The sequence below is a fragment of the Homarus americanus genome, unplaced genomic scaffold (assembly GCF_018991925.1).
Source record: "Homarus americanus isolate GMGI-L3 unplaced genomic scaffold, GMGI_Hamer_2.0 scaffold48088, whole genome shotgun sequence".
Lineage (NCBI taxonomy): Eukaryota > Metazoa > Arthropoda > Malacostraca > Decapoda > Nephropidae > Homarus > Homarus americanus.
In genome coordinates, this window is record NW_024719965.1 from 1066711 (window position 1) to 1091950 (window position 25240).

Consider the following 25240-nt stretch of genomic DNA (forward strand, 5'->3'; position numbering starts at 1 on the left):
TTACGTTCACTACAGCTTCAACCAGGGTCTTGTTTTCTTAAGTTTCTTATGTAGAACCATCGTCACTCACGAAAACAATCCCGTCTCTTATCCTCTTGTGTGTTTTAATATTCAACGTATTATTAATGAATTGGATTGTTCATTTCGATATAAAGATTAATTCAATCAAATACATATTCAGTAATAAACAATAATAAATCTTTTGTACATTTCTTAAAAAGATAAATGATGCGGTATCCTTAAATGCGCACGTATATGTTGGCGTTCCCAATCCATCTTTTTTTTTTTTTTGCTTTGCCATTAGTGGTTAGCTACTTCTATTGTTCCATTTATTAACATTAAATAACGTTACTTAAAACATATATATTAATTTTTTACATTAATTTTATTACAGCTACAACCAGGGTCTTATTTTCTTCATTTTCTCGTGTAGACTATCGTCCCGGACTCCCGGATGTAAACACAAACAAACAATGGCGTCCCATCTCCTCTTGTGTGACCATAGGTCAGTAGGTATTAGGCAGCTATCAAACAGGGAGGTACTACCTCCTGGGAAGATATTGGAAGCATAATGTGTTGTCTAATGGTAGACCCTGCTGCCATATGGCATCACGAAAATTGTGACCAAGTCCCAGGTTGCTGATCTGATTTTCTGCCTCATTTACACATTATTGCAGGGTCTCAGTTGTTTCTCTTACTATTGACAACACAACATACTGTACATACAGTATATAATTTCTCACTACAGGTATTGATCTTTTTTCATTTTTGTATTTCTTTATGGTTCTTTATTATTATTTTTATTAGTGTTATTATTTTTATCATTATTTTATTATATAGTTTTCAATTTATTATTATTATTATTATTATTATTATTATTATTATTATTATTATTATTATTATTATTATTATTATTATTATTATTATTATTATTATTTTTATTATTATTACCCCCCAGGCCTGATGTGGGTCAGTGACTTGTACCTGGGTGGGCTAATCTCCGTTCAAAAAAAAAATAAAATAAATAGATAAATACAAAACTGGTAAATTTGGCTATGGCTAAGCTTACCCGCCATCTACCTTCCTACAGTAGAGAGGTCTGGGTGAAAAAATTGCCTTATTGTTCAGCTTGTCATGTAATTTTGATGTCAAATTAATAATTGTACATCGTATTTTTTCTAATGTGTTTAATATTTTATATTAACCGTGATAAAACATACACCATAAGAGACTGATCACACGAGAATATATAATAATAAATGTTGGAGAGTGTGTGTTGGAGGTGTGTGTATTGCTTCCCTGCTGCCTCCCTGCCAGCACCTTGCCTCCCCTGCCTCCCCTGCCAGCACCTTGCCTCCCTGCCAGCACCTTGCCTCCCCTGCCTCCCCCAGCACCTTGCCTCCCCTGCCTCCCTGCCAGCACCTTGCCTCCCCTGCCTCCCCTGCCAGCACCTTGCCTCCCCCTGCCTCCCTGCCAGCACCTTGCCTCCCCTGCCTCCCCTGCCAGCACCTTGCCTGCCTCCCCTGTCAGCACCTTGTCTCCCCTGCCTCCCTGCCAGCACCTTGCCTCCTCCCCTGCCTCCCTGCCAGCACCTTGCCTCCCCCCTGCCTCCCCCTGCCAGCACCTTGCCTCCCCTGCCTCCCCTGCCAGCACCTTGCCTCCCCTGCCTCCCTGCCAGCACCTTGCCTCCCCCTGCCTCCCCTGCCAGCACCTTGCCTCCCCCTGCCTCCCTGCCAGCACCTTGCCTCCCCTGCCTCCCCTGCCAGCACCTTGCCTCCCCTGCCTCCCTGCCAGCACCTTGCCCCCCTGCCTCCCCTGCCAGCACCTTGCCTCCCCTGCCTCCTCCCTGCCAGCACCTTGCCTCCTCCCTGCCTCCCTGCCAGCACCTTGCCTCCCCCTGCCTCCCCTGCCAGCACCTTGCCCCCCTGCCTCCCCAGCACCTTGCCTCCCCTGCCTCCCCTGCCAGCACCTTGCCTCCCCCCTGCCTCCCTGCCAGCACCTTGCCTCCCTGCCAGCACCTTGCCTCCCCCCTGCCTCCCTGCCATCACCTTGCCTCCCCCTCTTGCCTCCCTCCAACTTGCAGTGTCTCACACAAAAGATTTTATGTATGATGTGGTGTTGGGGTATTAATTAATGAATAATAAACAATTGTATTGTTAATGACAGTACAGTAGTTTGATGAGTAGTAGTGACAATTGTAGCACGCTGCTATTCTTCAAATGACTGTCATTGACGATGCAATATTGATTATTTATTAATTAATACCACAACATCACACCCAAACACCCCCAAATTGTATGGCAAATTTATGCATGGTTAACTACGTGGTGGTGAATTAAAAGATCAGCTGTTGAAAAGCTTAGTGCTTGGCAACAGTGGTACATGTTATCACTTCTTTCCACTCCATCTCTCTAATCACCCACAGCTTTCAGCTTCCTCATTCCACCTTTTAAAATCTTATGTAACGTAATGTTGAAGGGATACAATGTGATAAGTGTAAGTATAAAAAATTCTGTATTTTAGCTTTCATGTTTATTCAAGACATCTTCAGGTCCTCAGACCTACTAATCCCCCACCCAACAGTTGGTGACCTGACATTGTATCAGGTCAGTAATATGAGACCACCAATACCCTACCCTAACCTCCACCTGACATTGTGTCAGGTCAGGTCAGTTACATGAGATCCACTAATCCCCCACAGTTCCAAGGGAGTGGAAAATACCAGTCTTTGCTGTAACACACAGCTTCATTCACGACCATATCATACAGGTTTTTAGTCTAGACTCTTGGAAAACTCCCCAGCACACAGAAACATTATGAGGATGTGGGCTAGTGTTTGTCTGTGCAAGATGCATAGTTTAGACACTCAGAAAGTTTTTCCAGTAACCGGAAATATTTCCGGGGATGGGGATTTTTTCGGGTTTGAGAAAGTCGTCTGGTTACCCGGAAATCTCTCATTCCCGGAAGTGCTCTGCACCAATTTTTCCGGCTAACGGGGATATCACTGCATAGTAAACCTGTACAGTATTTAATTATTAAATGTCTATTAATAATTGCTTGAAAATTTTACGGTTTGGAATCATCATAAAAAGGTAAAAAGGAGGAACTTTGGTTACAGTTGGGAACAACCCGACTGTACTGTGAAAACATATACAGGTATTGACCATTATACAATGGATTTATATATTGAACGATTGATCAGTTTTACTATGTTAAAAAATTAACACCATTTACCATTGCGCGATGGCTAAGATCAGTTTTACGATGGTCACTAGTTACCCGAATGCTTTTCTTGCATTGTCACTGCTATGAAAAAGTGATATGCAATAACTCGAAATATTCCAAGATATGATGACACGATCTCAGAATGGTGTAACACGTGCAACCCATGTGTGATGCGTGGGAGGCTCTACCCATCCCTGGTGACTGCCAGGCTAAGCAGCTGAACTGTCGCATCACCCAGAAGATGGTTTGCGTGTGGAAGAAGCTATTCTTTGTAAATAAAATAATATATACTGAACCAGTAAATGTGAGGAATAAATAAAAATAATAAGAGTTGCCATTTGGCAATTGTCACGACGCACGGAACATGAGACCCTTAATGCCGCTCCCCCCTCCCCCATCCCTTCCCCGACTCTCTGTTCTAGCTCCTACACCCATAAGAAATTTTTATTCCATTTATGTTTTTGACCTCATGGTATTTTTTTTTTTTTTTTATGCATACTCTGTATGAATGATTGTGTGTATGTAACAAAGTAAAAATAAAAGAAGATATTACATATACAGTTTCTACCCAAAATTGTGTTGAAAAAGACCCATAACATAAGTCACAGCTAGCTCCCATGCAAGGTAAGAAATGTTTATTCCCTTTGTTTTCACCTTATGATAATTTTTTTGCATATTCTGTATAAATGAGTGTACAGTATGTGCATGTAGCAGAGTAAAAAAAAAAAAAAATTTGTCTACCGAAAATTACAAGTTAAAAAATAACCTCTCCGAGTGCTAACTCTGGCTCTTCTCTGTTTCGGGAACAGAACCTCTTTTCCCCCTAAGTAATTAATATTGATATACTGTAGTACAATCAATCACCTTATGATGGCTTCTCAAAGTCCCTAACCCCATCATATGATGGTCAACACCTGTACACTGTTCAACATCTGTACATTGTATGTACAATACTGTATTTGTTTTTACAACTTTTGCTTTTCAAGGAGTACAACCCCCCCCTCCCTCCTCCCCCTGTAAAGGAAAAATGGTTTCAATATCAAGGGGTGCTTGTCTGTCTAATTTTGAGAACCTTATGGATCACCATGTACTGTACTAGTCTAGCTGGCTTTTGATTACATGAGCTGCCTCACCTTTGGGCTTATGCTGGAAATGAAGGATTGATCCTGAAAACCTATTTTCTTGCATAGCCTTTAGCCAGGTGGCTCAGAATTAAAATTCCAAAGTGACTGGTTGATCAGAAATCATACTGAAGAACTGTTGCCTTGGCTTGATGATTGTTGATTGGACAGATTCTGCTTAGCATTCCGCCTCTCACAGACAATATTTGCATCTGATTTCCTCTATTTGGAGGTGTTGGCTGTAACGGAGGATCAAGGTGAATTATCTAAAAACAATTTAACTAATTTGCTTTACTGCCATATAAGGGTGTGGACATTGATCTAGACACTCTAAATGAGGCAAGTGCTATTATAAGACCTATCTGGTTATGGCATTTGCTAAAAATTAGGATTTCAAGATCAGTCCTTCATTTTTTACAAGAATTATACTGTACAACTTAGTGTGAAGTAGACTCTTTGGTCAGTGGTCTTCTATATTCTTTTATTTCTGTGTTTTATTTAGAATTGTTTTGGTTTTATTGCAGGGCCACGTAACCTTCTTACTGCTAAGGTCAATGGTAAGTTCCACTTTCCATGATCATCTTATATCTTATGGATTTATTTATTTTTGTGTTAAGGTTGCTTGCTTTGGCTTGATATTAGTATTAGTGCTTTTAATGATTTATCATAAGCTTTCATTGACCCCTAGGCTTCAGGTCACGTCATATGATGCGCATCTGCAGAGCTTCGGATCACAACATATGATGTTTTGATCTCTCGTAGGCCTATTTGAATATAAAGGGTGGGTCTGGCTAGATTATGTTGCCCAGTAGGTTATTTATCTGTCACTCACTCACAGCCTCCCAGTTTCTTCTCAGAAGCTTCTCAGCTTTTGTGATGTAGGAATCTCGCCCTTGGACTTGACTCACTTCACCATGTATTTCTAGCCCTAACCCCAAGCGCAGAGAGATCAAAACATTATATGATGTGACCCCAAGCTCTACAGATGGACATCATATGACGTGACTCGAAACCTAGCGGTTAAGGGCAAGGCTTGAGAAAGTCTGCCAGCATGGCAGTATGCTGCTATGAAATTTTTTTGTCATCAAAATATCACAAACATTATTTAAGGAAACTGAGGATAAAGATATTTGATTGTACAAGAATAAATTGTTTGTTGGTAATAATCTGTGTGTGTGTGTGTGAAACTATAAAAATAATGCACAAAAATAATCTTAAAATTAACTTTTAGGCCAAATTGATAAAAATCCTATAGACTGTTTATAGAAACATTAAATAAAACCCTGCTACTATACCTGTAGATTGCAAGTTTTACCTGGATTTTTTTTAATAGCAAAAATATCAATGGATCCGTGGCAAGAAAATTTTTGGGTCTGAAACTCTACTGCAATAAAGGAGGGAAAATTTTAAAGCCCTGTTTGTGGGTATTGCTGGAGCTGTGAATATGATTGTTATCATGTGTTAGTAGCTGTGTGTCTCATAGTATAATTGTGATCATGTGTTTGTAGTTGGGGATATTGTTGAGGGTATGTTTATTACTTAAGAGTTTTTGTGGGTGTTGTTGTGGATGTGCTTATGATCATGATTGTAGCTGTGGTATGATCCTGTATCTGTTAAAGCTCTGGGAATGGTTGTACAGTAAATCCTCGGTTAACGTCAGGGTTACGTTCCTAAATAATGTGTCGTTATACGAAAAAACATTAAGCGGATCAATTTTCCCCATAAGAAATAGATAAAATACGGGAGTTACGTTCCTGAGCCTCCCTTTGCCTCATCAAATACATTGCATATACAGAAAATCATTGTCATTTCTATAGAAAATAGTGCATATACTGTATGTACAACTTCTAAGTTTGTATTGGTACTCACCGATGGGTGGAGGTGGTAGAGTGAGTGTGTGGTGGGTAGTGAAGTAGAGGAGGCGGATGGCAGGAGTGGAGGAGGGCGGGAGAGGAGGAGGGTGGTGAGTCACTGAGACTCTGCGGCTGCCGAGAGAGTGTAGTGCAGCCAGACGAAAGAGGGTGATATGCCGTAAAAAGTAGTTCGTGACGACGCAAAATGACGTTATATTGAGTCATCGGGACATTAAACGAATTTTGGTATCTAAAGATTGGCAACATAGTTCCAAAACAACGTTAAGCGGGCCGACGTTATACGAGGACTTACTGTAGTTGTGATCGTGTGTTTTTAGTTATGAGTACAGTGTTCTGCTATTTCCATCAAACAATGTGTGTTTCACTCTGGATATAGTGGAAACATAAACTGTCTCTCATCTTCAGTGTGGTAGGCTCAGGCTGTGAATATAAATAAATTGTTCCTCCTGTTCATTGTCATTATCGTTCAAAAGTTCTTATAGTGTATTCAGTGCTAATTGGAGATGTGTTCTTATGGATATTTTTCAACCAAAAGACATAATACTGATGAAAAAAAATCTCTTCAAACACATGTTAAATGAAAAAAAAAAAAACATTTATTTGTATACTGTAATGTAATATAAGACTTCAACTCACCAGAAATAGTGCTAGTGGCTGTGAGAACTGGCATTGGAGTTACTGGAAGGGTGGAGGCGGTATTAACAGTAACTAAAGTTCTTAAAAAAATTTAGGTAAACAAATTGTTGAGAATAATATTAATCCTTATTTGTATTTTCTCTGAGATGATATTTTAACAAATAGTATTCAACTCCATTGCCAACCTCCAATCACTATTGGACGGGTGAAATTTTTGGCACGTTTTACCACTGTACAGTACCGCCAACACCCCCACCATTATCTTTAATACAACCCACAGATTTGGTATTGTGGGGTACGAGATGTTTGGTTCACACTCAGGATGGGATGGAGAAAGGAAACTCACAATGTGCTCCCTGTATACATATTGTATTGGATGTACAATGCAGCTTGGTGCTGGGAAGGCAGCATGGTTACAAGCGTTGAGTAGAGAGAGCTGGTTGGTGAGGGTGCTCAGAGGACCAGCTTGTGGGTCGCCATGGTCGCTGGCGGGAGCGAGGGCTGCCAGGCAGGAGGAGGAGGAGGTGGTGTTACTTGAAGACTGGCTGTAGGTAGAAAGAGACAGGTCACCACGAGGTCAGGTCTTATATAGCGGAGGTAGGCGTGGCTTAATAGTTGACCTCCGTCATGTAAGGCGGCGCTGGTTGACCTAGACCATGAGGCATACACTGGGGAATTCGCGGAGTCGGCTACTCAGCGACAAGCGTTTGTAGGGGAGGAATCCACTACAGTATAACATCCTCTAATTTATTACTGTTGATGAATCTAATTACTGCACTTGTATTGGAAGCTTTGTATCTCCAGAAAATACAGTAATATCTCCATTAGCCAGAATCCCTTAAACCTGGAACTCTCCGATAGCCAGAGTTGAAATTTTCTCGGAAAATCGTTCCCAAAGCCGTAATTTCCCGGAAAATTAAGAGAAAATTTGATCTCATCTGACAGGATTTCTGCTGATGAATTTTGTTTTCAGGCACATTAAATCAGAGTTCAACATTCGTACACATGCCTGAACATTAAATGCTGTTAGTTTTGAGCACTTTATTAAAATGAAAATACAGTTTTAAAATATTATTTCAAAATTTACTCTCTTGAAAAACTATAAGAGAGTTTCTTTCAGTGTTCTTTACAAACTAATCATGGAAGACAAAAACATGTACAATATTAAATGAGGATACAGTGATGGATGTGTACAATATAGACATGAGCAAGTCCTGTCCTGTCCTGTCCTGTCCTGTTTACTCACAAGCCAATAATGGATGTAGTCACAGGAATAAAGGAGTAGTGATAATACCCTGTGAGTGAGAAAGAGAAGCTTTGGCATGACTTTTAAATTTGCATGGATGGATACCAGAGAATATATAAGGCACCGAGTGCACCAAGGGAGCCAAGCGCCTAAAATCACAATCGAGAAAAACGTTCTTAAAGTTTGGAAAAAAGTAAAAAAAATACAACTTTTGAACCAATGAAGATATTTGGTTAATTCAACTAGCAGTGTGTAGAGCTCTTAAAGCTGGTTTCACAGATACTAAAGTGATATTAATTGAAAAGATGGTTTATGGTAAAAATTGCATTGTTTTGATGGGTAGTGTTTGCAGTTTCGTTAATATGCATTGTTGAGGTATAATTTTCATTACATGGAAGCAATAATGTTTTATGACAATACCAGAAAGTCAAAGGTCATTATACTGTTTGCATAAAAGCAAACAATACAAGGTATTACCAATATTTCGACCGGGGGTCAAGTGCCAAAAAGTATAATAAAAAAAATGCTGGTATTTAAGTCTTAGTAATTATTAGAAAAATTACAGTAAACAATGACTTGTATTAACAGTATTACCACCTACCCTCGCTCCCAGCTGCCGCCGCCTCCTCCTTCTCCTCCCTGTTTTCCCCCTTTGGTGTCATAAGACTCGTCACTTGGACAGGCTGTCAGATGCCACTCCCCCACTCCCACCCTCCTTGCCCTCCTTTCCCTCTGTTTTGTTTATTTTTCTCTGTGGCACTCACTCCTTCCTTTTTGCCAGTTGGAAAATAAAAAAGAGGTTCAAGTATTATTACATAGAATTCCTATGACATTTTTGTAGAAGCATGGACTTCTGTTAGGTAAGAAACCGGAAAAATAATGAGTCGCTATGAGGGCTGCGGGCGCTTGTCTCCCCCCCTGGAGGACACTCCGCCTCAAGGCGCAGATCTGGTGCTGTAGAGGCGCTTTTACCTACCTTCTCTAGTATGGCTCTCAGCCTTACAAACATTGCACTACCAGGATAGTTTTTTCTGCAGATAGGAAGGTTTTGGGAATCCAGATAATGTAATACCATAACTAGTAATTAAAAAAAATAATTGGGGGTGGGGGGGGTGGCGCTTGGCTCCTTGTCACACTCGGTGCCTCGTACTGAGCTGTATAGGGGAGCACATGTATTGAGAACTGCCTATATTTGTTTTTCAGATTAATATCTTAGTACAATATATGCTTTCTGTAGGAGTGGTGCAACTGGGGCAATACAGCACTTGCCTGCTGTCCTTAAAATCACTTGTTAGGTAGTTCCTGGAGTATTCCAGGAACTAACCAGCTGTATTTGTATTTTGAACTTTACAGTTAGGAAGTGAAGGTAGTTGAGTGCAGTGCTGGCCACACTGCCCACTTGTATACTAAATGCTTAATATACGTAGTACAGTACATGCGTTGTCATCTCACTGTCTCTAATGGGCCATCAAAGCCTATGGGACCCACTTTCTCAAGTTTTGTGTAGTGGTGTCTCAAGGTCTCCATTGTAACATTAGCATTTTAACACCTTGCATGGGTCACTCACTCTCCCTGACTCCACACTCATATTCTCCCTGTATTTCCTCCATTACTTGTGAAAATGTCTATAACGGGTTCTCAACCGGGGGGGAATTTCCCCCCCTCAGGTTTTCAGGGGGGGGGGGGAAAACTGATACTAATATGGAAAAAATAAAGGATTTTCAGTATTATATGCATATTATTTGGAATGCACTTTTTGAGGCAGACAATCTTGGAAAGGAGGGGGGAATGACATTCTGACATGGTGAAAGGAGTGCATGGGGCAAACAAGGTTGAGAACCACTGGTCTATAACATTGTGAGTGAGTTACTGAAGAGAATTGTACATGTAAAACATACGAGTTATGATAATTTCATATAATTTAACAAGTACCCCTGTTCAGTACTGGATAAGTGGAATACTGTATAGATGTTTTGCACCAGCAGGTTCTCCAGTCTCCACACACACACATGTTGATGCCTATACAGTAAATGTCAGAAAATACTGATTGGTTGGGATTGTCACATGTTAGATATAACAAAGTGCTACAGTGGGTCTCGTAGGCCAACAGCTCATTAAAGGCAGTGCAGATATAGTTTACTAAATACTAAGCCTTCAGATCATAAGGAAGCAGTGTGTCCCACACTACATACCAGGTATGACCATTTTAATACCTTAGTTGTATTCCCAGATGTAAAGTTAAGATTAGAACCCATTTACAGCTGGACAAACTGGGGTTGCCCTGGTCATAGACCAGTGACCCATATGACAAGAAGCAAGTGCTGTATGTACTTGGATGCCACACTCCTTCAACATAAGTATCACTTGAGATTTACTGTAACCTCCTGTTTCTTGGGGACATTGCTGTAGCAAGTGGTGGCTAACAAAGTGTGTTGTTAAAAAATATATAAAAACTTTAAAAATGATGATGATGATTTAAGGATGGTAATGTATTCATAAATAACCACGGGGGGAAATGTAATAGGGATATGACAGACCTCTGTGGCACACTCTACTAATTAAATGGGGCTCTGTTATCTTTAGGTGTCTGACACCTATAAAATTAACAAAAAACAATTAAATGCAAACTACTATTCCAGAATTACTTTGTAATCATGAGACAGATGTATTGATATTATTGTTAATGTAGACTTTACAGTACTCTACTGTATTTGGAATATATCTTTAGTACTTTACTTCTTAATATAATCATCCCACCTGTTTGTTTAAATCTTTTACCAGCATTTGAAGTTCAAAGAACATACCCAATATTTAAAATGTTTTTATATTCTCCACAGATCTGAACGCTTGCTTTAGCTCCCAGCCATGCTCGTTTGGCACTGCTGTTCAACTGTCAACCTACAACAAAATGCCACTATTGTACTCTTATTGCTATAAATTTAGTGTGAATATTTAAATTACATGGTAGCTTTTATTTTATGCTATAATACAATGTGTTGACTTTAAATGTGTTTTTTGTATTGGTCTGTACAGTATGCAGAGTTCATATATTTTGTTTGATTTCAGGAAGATGAGAGCAAATTGAAATTTGAATCTCTAGCATTAAATCATTGAGAAAATTGTCTTACCCTTGCGACTGCTTTTATTAGGGAAAGGTGTACACGCTGTGTCTCCTGTTGTCTCAGTAGGGTTGTCAAAATCCTTCGTCCGTTGTGTACAGTATTATCTCGCACAAAATACTTTTTGCAGCGAGTGTACTTGCAACAGAGCCCTTTAATTGGATAATGGTTGTGAAGCAGCTTGTTTACAATAGTTTCAAAGGTAGAGTCAAAACTGTCATTTAGAACATCCCATTCCATACCCATCTAAGATGCAACATTCAGACTAATAAAATGTTAATTTGTATAGCTAAAGTGTCTTGTCTTATTGTGATGGATATTGAGTTTATTATTCTTCTCAAGGTAAATGAAAAGTAGTTGTGTTTACCGGTAATCCTATCATATTCTTATTTGTATTGTATGTTCAGTAGTGCTGTATTACTATATTTTCCCACTCAAACCTGTAAAGGTGGCTTAAGCCTCCAAAATGTTAAATATAAAAGTAATATAATTGATTTATTAATACAGGTTGTACCTCTCTAGTCCGGCAACCTCGGGACCTGACCGGTGCCGGACCATGGAAATTCACCCTTTTCCTGGATAGATAGTGACTTGTGCTTATGCCTGGAAGCACTAGCACCACTTTCTCTGCGTCATGGTCTCTTTGAAGACATATTGAAGGGTTAAATGTCGTATAGTAGCTTCTCAAATTTCGCGAGTTTTTAATTCTTAACGTATTTTATTGGAACACAAAAAATAAATAAATAAAAATTTTGACGGCGGAAACTTGAATTTCGACGGGTTTGAACGCCCGCCAACGTGCAGACGACGTGCATAATCGTGTAAACAGCGTCATTTCTCTTATGTACAAAAGATTCATTATTGTTCATTACTGAATGTCTTTTTTATTGAATTAATGTTTATGTGTGCAAAATGAGCAATACAATTCATTAATAATACGTAGAATATTAAAACACACGAGGAAATGACACAGCATTGTTTTCGTTGATTACAAAACCAGTGACTGACTGGTTCTACATATAAAACTGAAGAAAATAAGACCTTGGTTGTAGCTGTAGTAAAATTAATATGGTTGTTTTAAGTAATGTTATTTAATGTTAATAAATGGAACAATAGAAGTAGCTAACGATAATGGTAAAGAAAAAGAGAGATCGCATATGTAAGTGCGCATGCGCACACGTGAAAACATATCGTCATTACTTTACATAAGAATATGAAAGCAACACTTATTTACTGTTCATATATATTTTAATTAATGTTTCTGAATTTGTTTTTATTGAATTAATGTACGTGTGTGCAAAATTAACAATACAATTTATTAATAATACGTGGAATATTAGAGGAGACGAGACGGCTGCCGGCATTGTTTATGTTAAAGCTTACGAAACCAGTGACTGATTGGTTCTACATATAAAACTGAAGAAAATAAGACCCTGAGTTTAGCTGTAGTAAAATTAATGTAAAAAATGAATATGGTTGCTTGAAGTACCTGTAATGTTATTTAATGTTAATAAATGGAACAATATAAGTAGCTAACCATTAATGGTAAAAAAAAAGTGAGACTGCTCGTATGTAAGTGCGCACATGTGAAAATATATCGTCATTACTCTACATAAGAATATGAAAGCAACACTTATTTACTGCTCATATATATTGAAGGGTTAAATGTTGTACTCTGTATAGACAAGCAGAGAGAGAGAGAGCAGCCGAACTGCCGGATGTAAACAAACCTTAATTTCCCGCGGCGGTTTTTTTTTTTAAGGGGATTAGCCCACCCGGGCATAGGTCACTGACCCACATTGGGGCCTGAGGGGCAAAAATTTAATACTCCTGTAATAATAATAATAATAATAATAATTCAGATAAAAAAAAAAAACTGCCTATCTTCTTATTGGACAAACTAAAATCGTTCCGGACCACGGGAGTTTCCGGACCACAGAATGCCGGACTAGAGAGGTACAACCTGTATTAAATATGAAAGTGAATTAAATGATAAATTATAAATTTTGCTAAATTAATAGAAAGATTTTCCTCTGTAAACACAGTAGGTTACAATTAAAAGATAATGCAGAATATAAGTACAGTACTGTACTTATTTTTAAATAGCTCATTAAAGCAACTTGAGAAATTGTTAAGATAATGAGTTACTTACAGTACAACTGGTGCACTATACCATTGGGACCATAAACCCAGAATGTCAGACAAATAGAATACTGTACTTGTCTGGATCCAAATACAAATTATAAAATACAGTACTGTACTTAAAACTAGCTGATGCTCACTTTACAAAAGGTCACCGCTTCAAGTTCTGCAAATTGTCATAGTTAACTTTTTTTTAATGTTATTTGTAAACTCTTGGAATAACGTAACAGAGAGTATGTTGTGACAGAACTGAGCGTGAACTTGTTGAAGAACAGGCTTGAACCAACACAGGTGCAGGTTCTGATACATTCTCGAGCCAGTGGATGCCCAGTACAGATATCCCGCACTTAATGAATGGGTTAGAATCCTGGAAAACTATTCGTTGGGTGAATATTTGTATCTCAAATAACAGAACAAATGGAAAAAAAAATAGGGCTTGGTTCCCCAACAACAAGAAAACCCCAAATTATACCCCAAAAACATGAAATCGGTTCTTGAACAACAAAAACCTGCCCAACTAATGAAAAATAGTACCCAGCTACTGTAATTTACTACAGTACATACTTTACACATTAAAAGCATTAATAAAATACTATGTAGATGAAAATATGCAGCTAAAACCATTCAGGAAAAGCGAAATGAAAGTTTAATACAACTGTCATTTGCATATGACCTTGGCTGCTTGGCCTCAAAACTTGGCTTGTCAAAGAGCAATGCAGTCCAGCTGGGAAGCACACACTGCTGCCCTGCTCAGCCTGGTAACTCTTGCTGGCAAATGAAGAATTATTTATTCCTTTGATTTGACCTTACATTTATTTCTTTTACCTTTTTTTGGCACATACTGTATGTATGAAGGATTGTGTGTGCATGTAACGTAATAAAAAAGTGAAGTAAGTTACGTATATCAACTCAAAATTAGGAGTTGAAAAATAACCATAACAGCTCATACTTTGGCCTGGGAAGGAGAGAGCTGGGGGATGTGGCAAGTGACAAGTCTAACTTGGTAACAGTGTTACCAGCAATATTAAGTGTAACAAATAAGCACACTATCGCCCTTCGCTGTGAATTCAAACAAACGAGCTGAATGGCAGGAGTAATTACCTTAAGGTAGGGCAGTCGGGGCTCATCACGAGGTGGGGGATGGCAGAGCAATAAACGTGAGCCGGGGGGAGATACGGGAAGGGGGGGGTTATGATCAGTGGGCGAGAATACTTTTCTGCTCATCTCTCCAAGATTGTTACCTTGGCTGACTCCTGGGGGTGCACGATTCGAATACAGGATATTTGTTCAGACCAAATTTTGTATAAGCAAAGGTAACTTTTGTTAGATAAGAAAGAGGTGTTAAATTAAGAAATTCGTTTAAGCAAATTTTTTGTACAGTATATTGAATATTTGTAAAGTGAGGGATACCTGTACAGTACCTGACAACAGTGCGTAACAGACACGTGACTGACTGCCCAAATGGCTAACAGGCCAATCAATGGCAAAGAGGATAAAATAAAGTACAGTACAGTACAGTAATGATACAAACAAGTTTTCAATTACCCAAATAACTTGCATTAAGCATATACAGAAAAAACAGGTTGGAGCACAATACATTATGGTCATAGAATTTGTATTTACCAGCCAAAGAGCTGACCATTTAAGAGAAACAGTGGATGAGGATATATAGTATGAACCCAGTTAACCAAGTTAGAATGTAGATATCCCTCTAATTATTCACAAAACAAAGTCTTCATGAAAATTTAATACAGTATTTATATTTGTTTATTGGTCCATTCAAACCTGTTGGAAAGTTGGTAGCTTTAAACAAATTTCAGCAAAAAGTAGATTTGAACCTATTAACAAAACAAATCTTAAATCTTTCACCATCAATTTACAAATTAAATATCTGTCAGGTGCCTAGTGTTTGTCAATTGATGTCTCTTCCTGCATAATTCTGGTGTATCGGCTACTGCCTCTCACTTCTCACAGTTACTAGTCACTTTGCAGCTGGACAGAAAGACTCCAAACTGCTGCATCACATTTAAACAATAGATGCAGTAAATGAATTAATTATTTTGTACAAAAAAGTTCCTACACCCCCTGTGGTAAACAGTATCTCTAAATGGCAACGTTGCAGTCGTATTATAATTATTTATCAATGCATGGGACATTGGTCGTTTAACGATCGACATGATTGGTGGATAGGTTTGCTATAGGTTATATAGGTTGGCCATTTGGAGAGACAGGTTTCCTCAGGAGGTGTAGGAACACACTCAAACTCTTAGCTCTAATATTGTACTAAAAACATTTAATATTTATTTGTTCTACAGAAATGACTATATTAGTTTACAGTAAAAGCAGAAGGGGTCTTTTCCGTTTGGGGTCTAGCAGCGGATTTTAATGAAAATCGGTGCACCTACTACACTAGTACAGTTTTTTTTACACTGACTTCAAACAAAAAAGTTACAGCTTATTTAAGTCATATTTATGGCCAGATAAATGTTATCACAAGAGAAGACAGTACAAAGATTACTTTTACTGCTGTCCTAGGGTGAAAGAACTCAACCACAGAGTGAACATGGCCCGAAGAAACTACAGAAGACATTCCACGGACACAAACAGACATCTCCTGCAAGATATAGTCAAGGATACCAGGTAAGAGAAGGAAGAAATCAAAAGCGTAAGCTGGCTCAAGTGGTGCTCCGAACTGAACGAGCACACCTCCCTCGGTAAACTGTGGGCCCAGATCCGAAGGGCATCTGGGAAGGTAACACCACCACCACCACCAACCCATCCCAACTCAGAAGAGGAAGCCGAGAGACTTGCAAAACTGTTCTCCGACCGAGAAGCGACGAAAAACCTCCCGAGACATGCGGAGGAGACACAACGGCGTCTGCGACAGGTCAGACTCCAGATGATCGAAGAGGCCTGCAACAGTGAAGATGACACCGACAGACCTTTCAACCAGCAAGAACTCCAGAAGTTGATAAAACGAAGCAAAGACACAGCACCAGGGGCCGACAGGATAACCCATTCCATGCTTTCCCATGCCGGAGAAGCCGGGCACGAGGCTTTGCTGCAAGTCATCAATGCTTCGTGGATAGCACAGAGACTTCCACCAGAATGGAAGAAGGCAGATATACAGCCCATTTCGAAGCCCAGAGAACCAGACAAACCAAGACCCATCTCCCTCCTCAGCTGCATAGCGAAGACGGGAGAAAGAATGGCTCTCAGCAGACTCAAGTGGAAAGTAGGCAGCCCACACCCTCACATTTTTGCTTACACCGAGAACACCGGCACAGGCAACAACATTGCCGAGATAATCAGCACAGTGGACAATAAACCTGCTTTGGTGGTCTTCCTCGACTTGGAGAAGGCCTTCGAACTAGCAAATCCAATGGCCATTATAACGATGCTTGCCGAAAAAGGCGTCAAAGGAAGGTTGCTGGGATGGATCCAGAACTACCTTACACAGAGAGAAGCAAGAGTATGCTTTTAGGGGGCAACGTCACGCTACAGGGCCCTCGAAAACGTAACCCCACAAGGAGGCATCCTCAGTCCAACGCTGTTCAATGTCCTGATGGAAAATCTAGTCAGACTTCCTTTCAGACAAACAGCCAAGCTCCTCTGCTATGCAGATGACTTACAGCTCCTAGTAAGAGGAGCAAACAGAACAGGCAACACGTAACACGCACTCCAACTTATAGAAGAGGAGTGCAACAGACTTGGACTCAAGATAAATCCAGCCAAGTTGAAAACGATGGCCATCTGCACAGACACACCAGACATGATGCTCTCCATACAAAACACGCCGGTAGTCTGGACCAACACCCACCGGTGTCTTGGAATCTGGTTCGGCCAGAAACTCACTTTCAAGTCGCAACTCGAGTATCTCAGGCACAGGACGAAGAGCAGACACAACATAATGAGGTCGCTCACCAGCACAACCACAGGAGCGAACATACACGTGCTCAAAGCCTACTACACGGCCGCCATCAGATCGCTGGTAGATTACAGTGCTCCAGCGCTCATTGGACTGAGAGAAGACCAGATAACTAAGCTTGAAGTTATCCAAAATAATGCTCTCAGGACCATGCTCGGAGCACCCATGTGAACCAGAATTTGCAATTTGCAAATGGAAACTGAACTACCACCCCTGGCAGTACGAGTCAAGCAGGTGACAGCTGGTCTCCTCGCCAAAATCTGTAGATCAGATAAGCCCACAGCTGCCAAAATGCGAATCAGTGCCTCCCTCCACCTCCACCACAGTGTGTGATGGGCCACCTGGTCGCACGAGGCAAGCGAGGTCATCAGGCACCTGCAAGCAGAAACACTCATCAAGAACACCCAAGACATACGAGACAGTGATTATGTAGTTCCACCACCATGGAGCCCTCCATCAGCCACATTCAAAATCACCGAACTAGGTGATAGCAAAGCCAACCTCCAGAAGGAGGACCTCAAAAGAAGAACTCAGAAAGCCATAGCCACCAAGACACCGGCTGATGCAGCATCATACTTCACAGACGGCTCGGTAGACCCAAAACATCACAGATCCGGAGCGGCCTACTACACCCAAGGTCAGACCCTCCGATGGAGACTTTCTAATGACTGCTCCACCCTACAAACAGAGTTGGTAGCAATCTCAAAGGCCCTACAACACACTGCAACACAACACAACAAGTCCATCATAATTCACACGGACTCGAAAACGGCCATGCGGGCACTGCAACAGTCATCCAAGAGACAACGTCCACATCATAACCTCGATCCTAGCACAGCTACAGGCCTTCCAAAGACAAAATCGCCCAGTCGTCTTACACTGGATTCCCAGTCATGTAGGGATTGGGGGAAATGACATGGCAGACAAAGCAGCCAAGGCAGCCACACGTTCAAGAAGCGTACACATTCAAGTTCCAGCAAGTGTGCAACAGATCAAGAAACACCTGAGAAAGACTACCAAGCTCCACATCCAAAAGAGCTTCCTTGACACATTCAACGCTGGTTCCCAATCAGTCAAATGGTACCTGGCGGCTACAAAAGGGGAACCACCATTCGCGGACAAAAAAACACTAAGACAAACCCAAGTTAGCCTTCATCGACTACGACTAGGGTACAAGTGCACCTGGCAGACAATCGGAAATGTCGTCAGGGAATGCACCTACTGTCATGAGCCATCGGCCAACCCACTGGAACACTATCTCCTCGACTGCGAAGTCACACAAGGTCTCAGAAACAGAATTCGAAACTTCCAAGAAGAAAACACAATACCAGCGGCCACTCTAACCCGAAAGGCCCAAACAAACCACATTCACCACCTTCTCCGGGTCATCACACGATACCCACCACCCAGATAGCTAAGGAAGTATCCTCCCCCAGGAAGTGCGGACCCCAGTTCGGGGGGCGCTCCACTCCAAAACTAACCATGTCCAAGAGTTGGGGTTGGTGGTAAGTGTTCACTGACCGAGGGTCCACTCACACTTGCAACCTGTAGTATCCTTTCATATCTGCAGGTAGGACAACCTCCATCCCAAATCCAGTCTGGCTGCTCCAAGAGCTCCAGCTGGAACCACCAAACGGGCCGCCTACAGGCAAAGGCCCATGTCGGACTACGGTCCGACAATCTCAACAACAACAACACAGCCGTGAGGGCAGACAACACCACACTCTTAAGCAGAGAAGACCTCCTCTAAAGAAACTCCTCCACAGCAACTCCTCTACTATGCAGCAACTTCTCATCACCAGACTGATCTGTACATATAATATATATATAAAGAAAACACCATTGTGAGTTTCCTTTCTCACCTCCATCCTTAGTGCGAGATCTATAATAATAATAATAATTAACGGTTTGTTGATAAAGTCGGCATCCTAAAGACTGAAAATATACATTTGACAAAAATGACTTATTACATACAAAGACATGGGGTGGGTGGGTCGTTTAACAAAAGCTTTCATTACTGAAAGAAGAAGGAACATGAATTGAACATGCAAATTATTATAGCTTACAGTTGATGGCCCCGGCCTGGACCGGTCATGGAGACACCAGGTGGTGTGGTGTTCACATGGTGTAGTAACTCGTCCTCGGGTGTTGTTATGAAGGACCTCACGTGGTCACACTGGGTGGTGTGGTGTTCTCGTGGTGCAGTAACTCGTCCTCGGGTGTTGTTATGAAGGACCTCACGTTGTCATGGGGACACCGGGTGGTGTCGCAGTACCCCACCCTACTGGGTGGTGCTGTGTTATTTCGGAGTCAGGTGTGAAGCCGACCCACTGATGTTCCCAGGGTGGACTGATTAGCACCTCCTTGTCAGAAGATGGCGGTCAGTTCCCAGTGGTGCTTATCTCATTGGTGGGTCACGGTTCTCACTGGTATTGTCTAGTGCTGAATTCACTGGCTTAAACACTGGTCCCACTTCTTTCCGAAACGAAATTGTCACTTTTGATTATGTTGATATCCCGGTGGTGAGGATGGGTCGGGGAGAGGGACTTGGGGAATGGGCTGAACATTGGCCAAGGGGGGCCACTGCTCAGCAGGAGCAACGCCTGAATAGGTCATGACCCTACGGTGGTCAGGGATGTACGTATGTATGTGAGCCTAACAAAGAGAAAATAGAAACACACACAGAAATTGGACAACTGGCCACATACACTATGCTACAATTGGTGACCCACGGAGTGACGCACTCGCACAAGGATGGATGAAAACAGATCTCTCTTCCAGTCTTCAACCACAACATCGAGGACTGGGTAATTCATGTGGGGGCAGCTCTCGCCGGCTCAACAGCTAAAGACGAGCAAAAGTACGTCGCCCTGGTCTGTTCCTTGCCCACAGAAGTCGCCATGCAAGTCTCAGAAGTCATCACCAACCCTCCAGCTGACAACAAATTCGCAGCTCTATGAGATGCTCTGAAGAGGCAATACCAGCGGTCTGGCACCAGTCTCCTGCAAGACCTATCAAGTCTGCCCCTCGGCAACTCAACGCCTGCATGTCTCTGGGACGAGATGCGTAGACTGAACTCCCACCACACCGACAGGCTTCCTGACACTGTCCTGCGCCAGCTTCACGCCCAGAAGCTCACCCGCAGAAGTTGGCCTAGCCCTATCAGCACTGGACTACTGTACAACCTCGGCGACCTACGCAGCCACGGTAGACAAAGTATTCCATGAATACACTGCTGTGTACCATGCTGCCGCGGACAACTCAGTGGCCACACCATCACTTACCTCCGATCTTGTCAACCGGATCAAAGCTCATCAGACGAGCAACATCTCACAAGATATGAGGGTCCTGCTACAGTCTCTACACCGCATGATGGACACCCTCGAGCAGCTCTGCTCCTCCATGCTTGCTGCTGCTCCTGTCCCTGCCCCACGCACTGTGTCCCACCGACCCCGACGTCTTCGTCCTGCCTTGGACACCGCTGCCAGCTCCCAGAACAGTACACCTACCCTCTGCTGGTACCATCAACGCTACGGTGCTAACGCTAGAGGTTGTGAGGCTCCCTGCAACTACTCGGGAAAAGGCATTGACGGGATTGATAAACACCACAACCTCTGTCACGTCAGGCGTCTCATTGCTGCATATCACCGACCACATCTCCAGCTGGAAATTTCTCGTTGACACAGGGGCATCGGTCAGCATCATCCCTCCCTCACCACAAGACACATTGAAGCAACCCCCATATGACCTGTTCGCCGCCAACGGTACCCCCATCGCCTCCCATGGCGCACACATCCTCTCCTTAGACCTTGGTCTTCCCAAGACTCTGTGCTGGTCCTTCGCGGTGGCAGATGTTTCTCAACCCATCCTTGGCTTCGGCTTCTTCACCTTCCACAAGCTCGTCGTCGACCCAAGCAACCTCTGCCTCATCCATGAGCCTACAGTACACACGATCTGGGGTACACATGCCGCAGTCGCCAACACTATCTCCTGTCTCTCATCGTCCAACGAGTTTACTCCCTGCTCAAAGAGTTCAAGGAACTTTTCTCACCCCGAGTCTCTCCACCACCACCAACGTCGGGAATCGTCCACCACATCGAGACTACAGAACCTCCAGTCTTCTCACGCCCTCGCCGACTTCGCCCTGAACTTCTGAACGCAGCCAAGGCGGAATTCAACAGACTCCTGCAAGACGGTATCATTCGACCTTCAAAGAGTTCATGGGCATCTCCTCTTCACGTGGTTCCAAAGCCATCATCCAATGACTGGAGGATATGTGGTGACTACAGAGCCCTGAACCTCGTCACCAAACCTGACAGGTACCCTATCCTGCATGTCCAGGACTTTACCACAAACTCCGCGGCAAGACCATCTACTCGAAGATCGACTTGGAGACTTGGAGCGTGCTTTCCATCAGATTCCAGTGGCACCTGTAGATATCCAGAAGACTGCCCTCACCACTCCGTTCAGTCTCTTCTGGTATGCCTCCATGAGTTCTGGACTACGCAATGCAGCTCAGACCTTCCAGAGGTACATGGACCACATGCTTCACGACCTCGACTTTGTCACTGTCTACATAGACGACATATCTCGTCTCATCTCCGACAATTGCCGAGCATCATCACCACCTACGGCTCTTTCTCCAACGCCTGCAGAACAACAACATGAAAGTTCATCCCGCCAAGTGCGTCTTCAGAACCTCCTCCATCGACTTCCTCGGTCACAGAGTCTCATCGAGTGGCATCCAACCCCTACCACAAAAGGTAACTGCCATCAAGCAGTTCCCCAAACCTGAAACAGCAAAGAAGCTCCAAGAATTCCTGGGTTTAGTCAACTACTACCACTGCTTCATTGCCCAGGCTGCTAACATCCTCGCTCCTCTCCACGATCTTCTCAAGGGACTCTCCAAGACGTCTCACAAGCCTCTCATATGGACTCAAGAGGGTTTTACAGCATTCAACACTATCAAGCAACACATCACATGCCTTACCCTGCTGGCTCACCCTGCCCCCAATGCCCGGACCACTCTCACAACAGACACTTCTTCTACTGCCGTGGGTGCCATCTTACAACAGGAGATCAACGGAACTCTCATGTCCATTGCCTTCTCACACATCAACCACCTAAACTCAAGTACAGCGCCTTCGATCGAGAGCTCCTGGCCATATATCTTGCTGTCAAGCATTTCCAGCACTTCCTTGAGGCCCGTCAGTTCACCGTCTCAACTGATCACAAGCCCCTCATCCACGCCTTTGCTTCAGCCTCCCAGACACATGCACTTCGTGTTCTTCGCCACTTGGCTTACATCTCGGAGTTCACCAGCGACATCCAACACATCAAGGGCAGCCACAACGAGATCGCCGACACACTCTCTCGTTGTATATCCAGCATTCTTCCCTCATCTCCACCCAATGGATTGCAGACAGCTCGCCGTAGCTCAAGAGAACGACAAAGACCTTGCAGCATACAAGACATCTCCCTCAGGTCTCGCCCTCCAAGAACTCCCCGTTCCCGGCACAAACATCAAGTTGTGGTGCGACTTGTCCTGTGGGCAGCCCAGAACGTTCGTGCCTCACATCCACCGCCGCGCCATCTTCGACCGCATCCATGGTCTCAGCCACCCAGGTGTACGGGCCTCCCAGCGCCTTCTCACGCAATGTGTCGTCTGGCCCGGCATGAAGGCTGATATTCGGAATTGGGCTGCCCAGTGTCTGACCTGCCAGTCCTCTAAGATACATCGACACACACAGGCTCCCTTAGAAACCTTTCCTGTACCCATAGGACGCTTCCAGGTAGTGCACCTCGACATTGTGGGACCTCTTCCAGCATTCTGCGGCAATACCTACATCTTCACCTGCATTGACCATTTCACCAGGTGGACAGAAGCCATTCCCATGCCTAGTGCTACAGCAGAATCAGCTGCTCGCGCCTTCCTGTCTGGTTGGGTCTCCCGTTTCGGTCCTCCACGACTGTCATCACTGACCGAGGAGCCCAGTTTGAGTCACAACTCTGGCATAGTGTCCTGCAGTTCCTCGGCACTTCCAGGCACTGTACTACTTCTTACCATCCTCAATCCAACAGCATGGTAGAGCGGTTTCATCGGCAGCTGAAGGACGCCATCAAGGCACAGCATGACCCCTATAGCTGGACGGATGCTCCACCCTTAGTGCTCCTTGGCATACGTGCATCACACAAAGAGGATATGGACTGCAGCCCAGCAGATCTCACCCTAGGCGAGCCCCTTCTCCTACCCGGGGACTTCTCATTTACTCCTGACCTTGACCACTTCACTCCTGCTGCCCGTCACGACCTACTGCAAACACTACGGCAAGCAGTTTCTGCATTCAAAGGTACTGCCTTACGCCAGCCTTCCCATCGCCCTGAACACATCCCTCCTGCACTACTCAATGCCGAGTATGTCTTGGTCAGGCGCGATGCTCACCGCAACCCACTTCAACGCCCCTACGACGGACCCTTCCCGGTTTTTGCACTATCAGCGAAGTTCCTGACGATCATTCGCCATGGCAGACACGACACCGTCAGCATCGATCGAGTGAAGCCGGCCACCTTACCCGATGGGCCCCCAGCCCAGCATTACCTACAACAAACCACACCTGCACCAGTCTGCCCACAGTTGTGACTTGCAGCACCACCTTGTCCACAACAGTTCTATGTGCCCTCCTTTCATTCTCAGGTACCTACTGCTCCTGATGAGGATCATGCACCTAGCCCTGTGGACCCAGACATCCCACCCAGTGCTCCCAAGGACTGTACACCTGCCGCCAAAAAAACATCACATTCCCCACAGCAAACCACGTTTGCGTCCCCCTTCACCTGTCTGGTCACCATTGCCGCCTGCAGCACCCTATTTTCTCCCTCAGGCACTTACTGCTCCTGATCCTGCATTCTGCCCTGTGGACCCAGACACCCCACCCGGCGCCCCAGAAGACTTTGTACCTGCCGCGAGAGAAGCACCACCTTCCTCGCCTGTTCCTCCCGCCGTTTAACCTTCTCGTATCTACAACCCTCCTTCTCCCTTTGCTTCTCCCACAGATTTCGTGTCATATGATTGATCACGTCATGTTGCAGACCACTCTTGGATATTGTTTCTCAGGTATAATGATTAAGTAATTTACCTAAAGTTCTCCAAAATAATATTAGTGATAGTCACTTTGTGCGAAGGAGGTCGCTGGCCTGTATAGGATCCCTTTATTCTTTTTTAGTATTTTAAAATTCAATACTGTTATGTGTCCGCGGCTTCTGTTTGTAGACTGCTCCAAAAGTTTGCCACCCTCAGCACGAATAAATTCTTATATTCGTTCTGTTTGACACTTAGCGAGGTTTTAACATTAAAAAAAAATTGGTCAGAGTATTTTTTAATTATCTTATCTCTGTCACATTACCACTTGAGGGCAAGGCATGTTTGTGTGACCTACTTATCAGCTCTCCATGTCTACCACAGCGGGTGTTCAGGTTACCTGGCACCCCGTGATTGTCAGGGGTCACTCATACAAAACTCCGACCAATAGAATTCGTTCACAATCTTGTCAGATACACTGATCGGCTCGTTAGCTGCTTGGACGGGGTGACAGTACTCCAGACGGGGAAGCACCTACTCTTGAAGAACGTTACGAGGGTAGTAGGCAGTAGGAAGCTACCAAACCGGGAGGTATTACCGTCTGGGAAGATATTGGAAGCATACTGTATTGTCTAATGGTAGACCCTGCTGCCATATGGCATCACGAAAATTGTGACTGAGTCCCAGGTTGCCGATCTGACTTTCTGCCTCATTTACACACAATTGCAGGCTCTCAATAGTTTCTCATACTATTGACAACACAACATACATACCCCGTATATCATTTCTCACTATTGATATATTTAGATTTTTTTGTATTTATATATGGCTCTTTATTATTACTATTATTATTATTATTATTATTATTATT

The 25240-nt window shown here is 43.2% G+C and overlaps 1 protein-coding gene across 4 annotated transcripts in view; it reads left to right on the top strand.

Annotated features, from left to right (window-relative positions):
* The window catches only part of LOC121860349 (short coiled-coil protein homolog), a 33973-nt gene extending 22262 nt beyond the window's left edge, over positions 1–11711 (top strand). For 2 of the 4 annotated variants that reach the window (XR_006087863.1, XM_042357443.1), the window contains 2 exons: positions 4871–4903; positions 10940–11711. Coding sequence is in view for 2 of the 4 variants with exons in the window: in XM_042357443.1 (XP_042213377.1) it covers positions 4871–4880 (10 nt within the window). In the remaining 2 variants the exon portion in view is untranslated. The remainder of the gene's footprint in view (positions 1–4870; positions 4904–10939) is intronic. The other 2 variants (XM_042357441.1, XM_042357442.1) reach the window with 1 other exon arrangement.
* The last annotated feature ends 13529 nt before the right edge of the window (positions 11712–25240 follow it).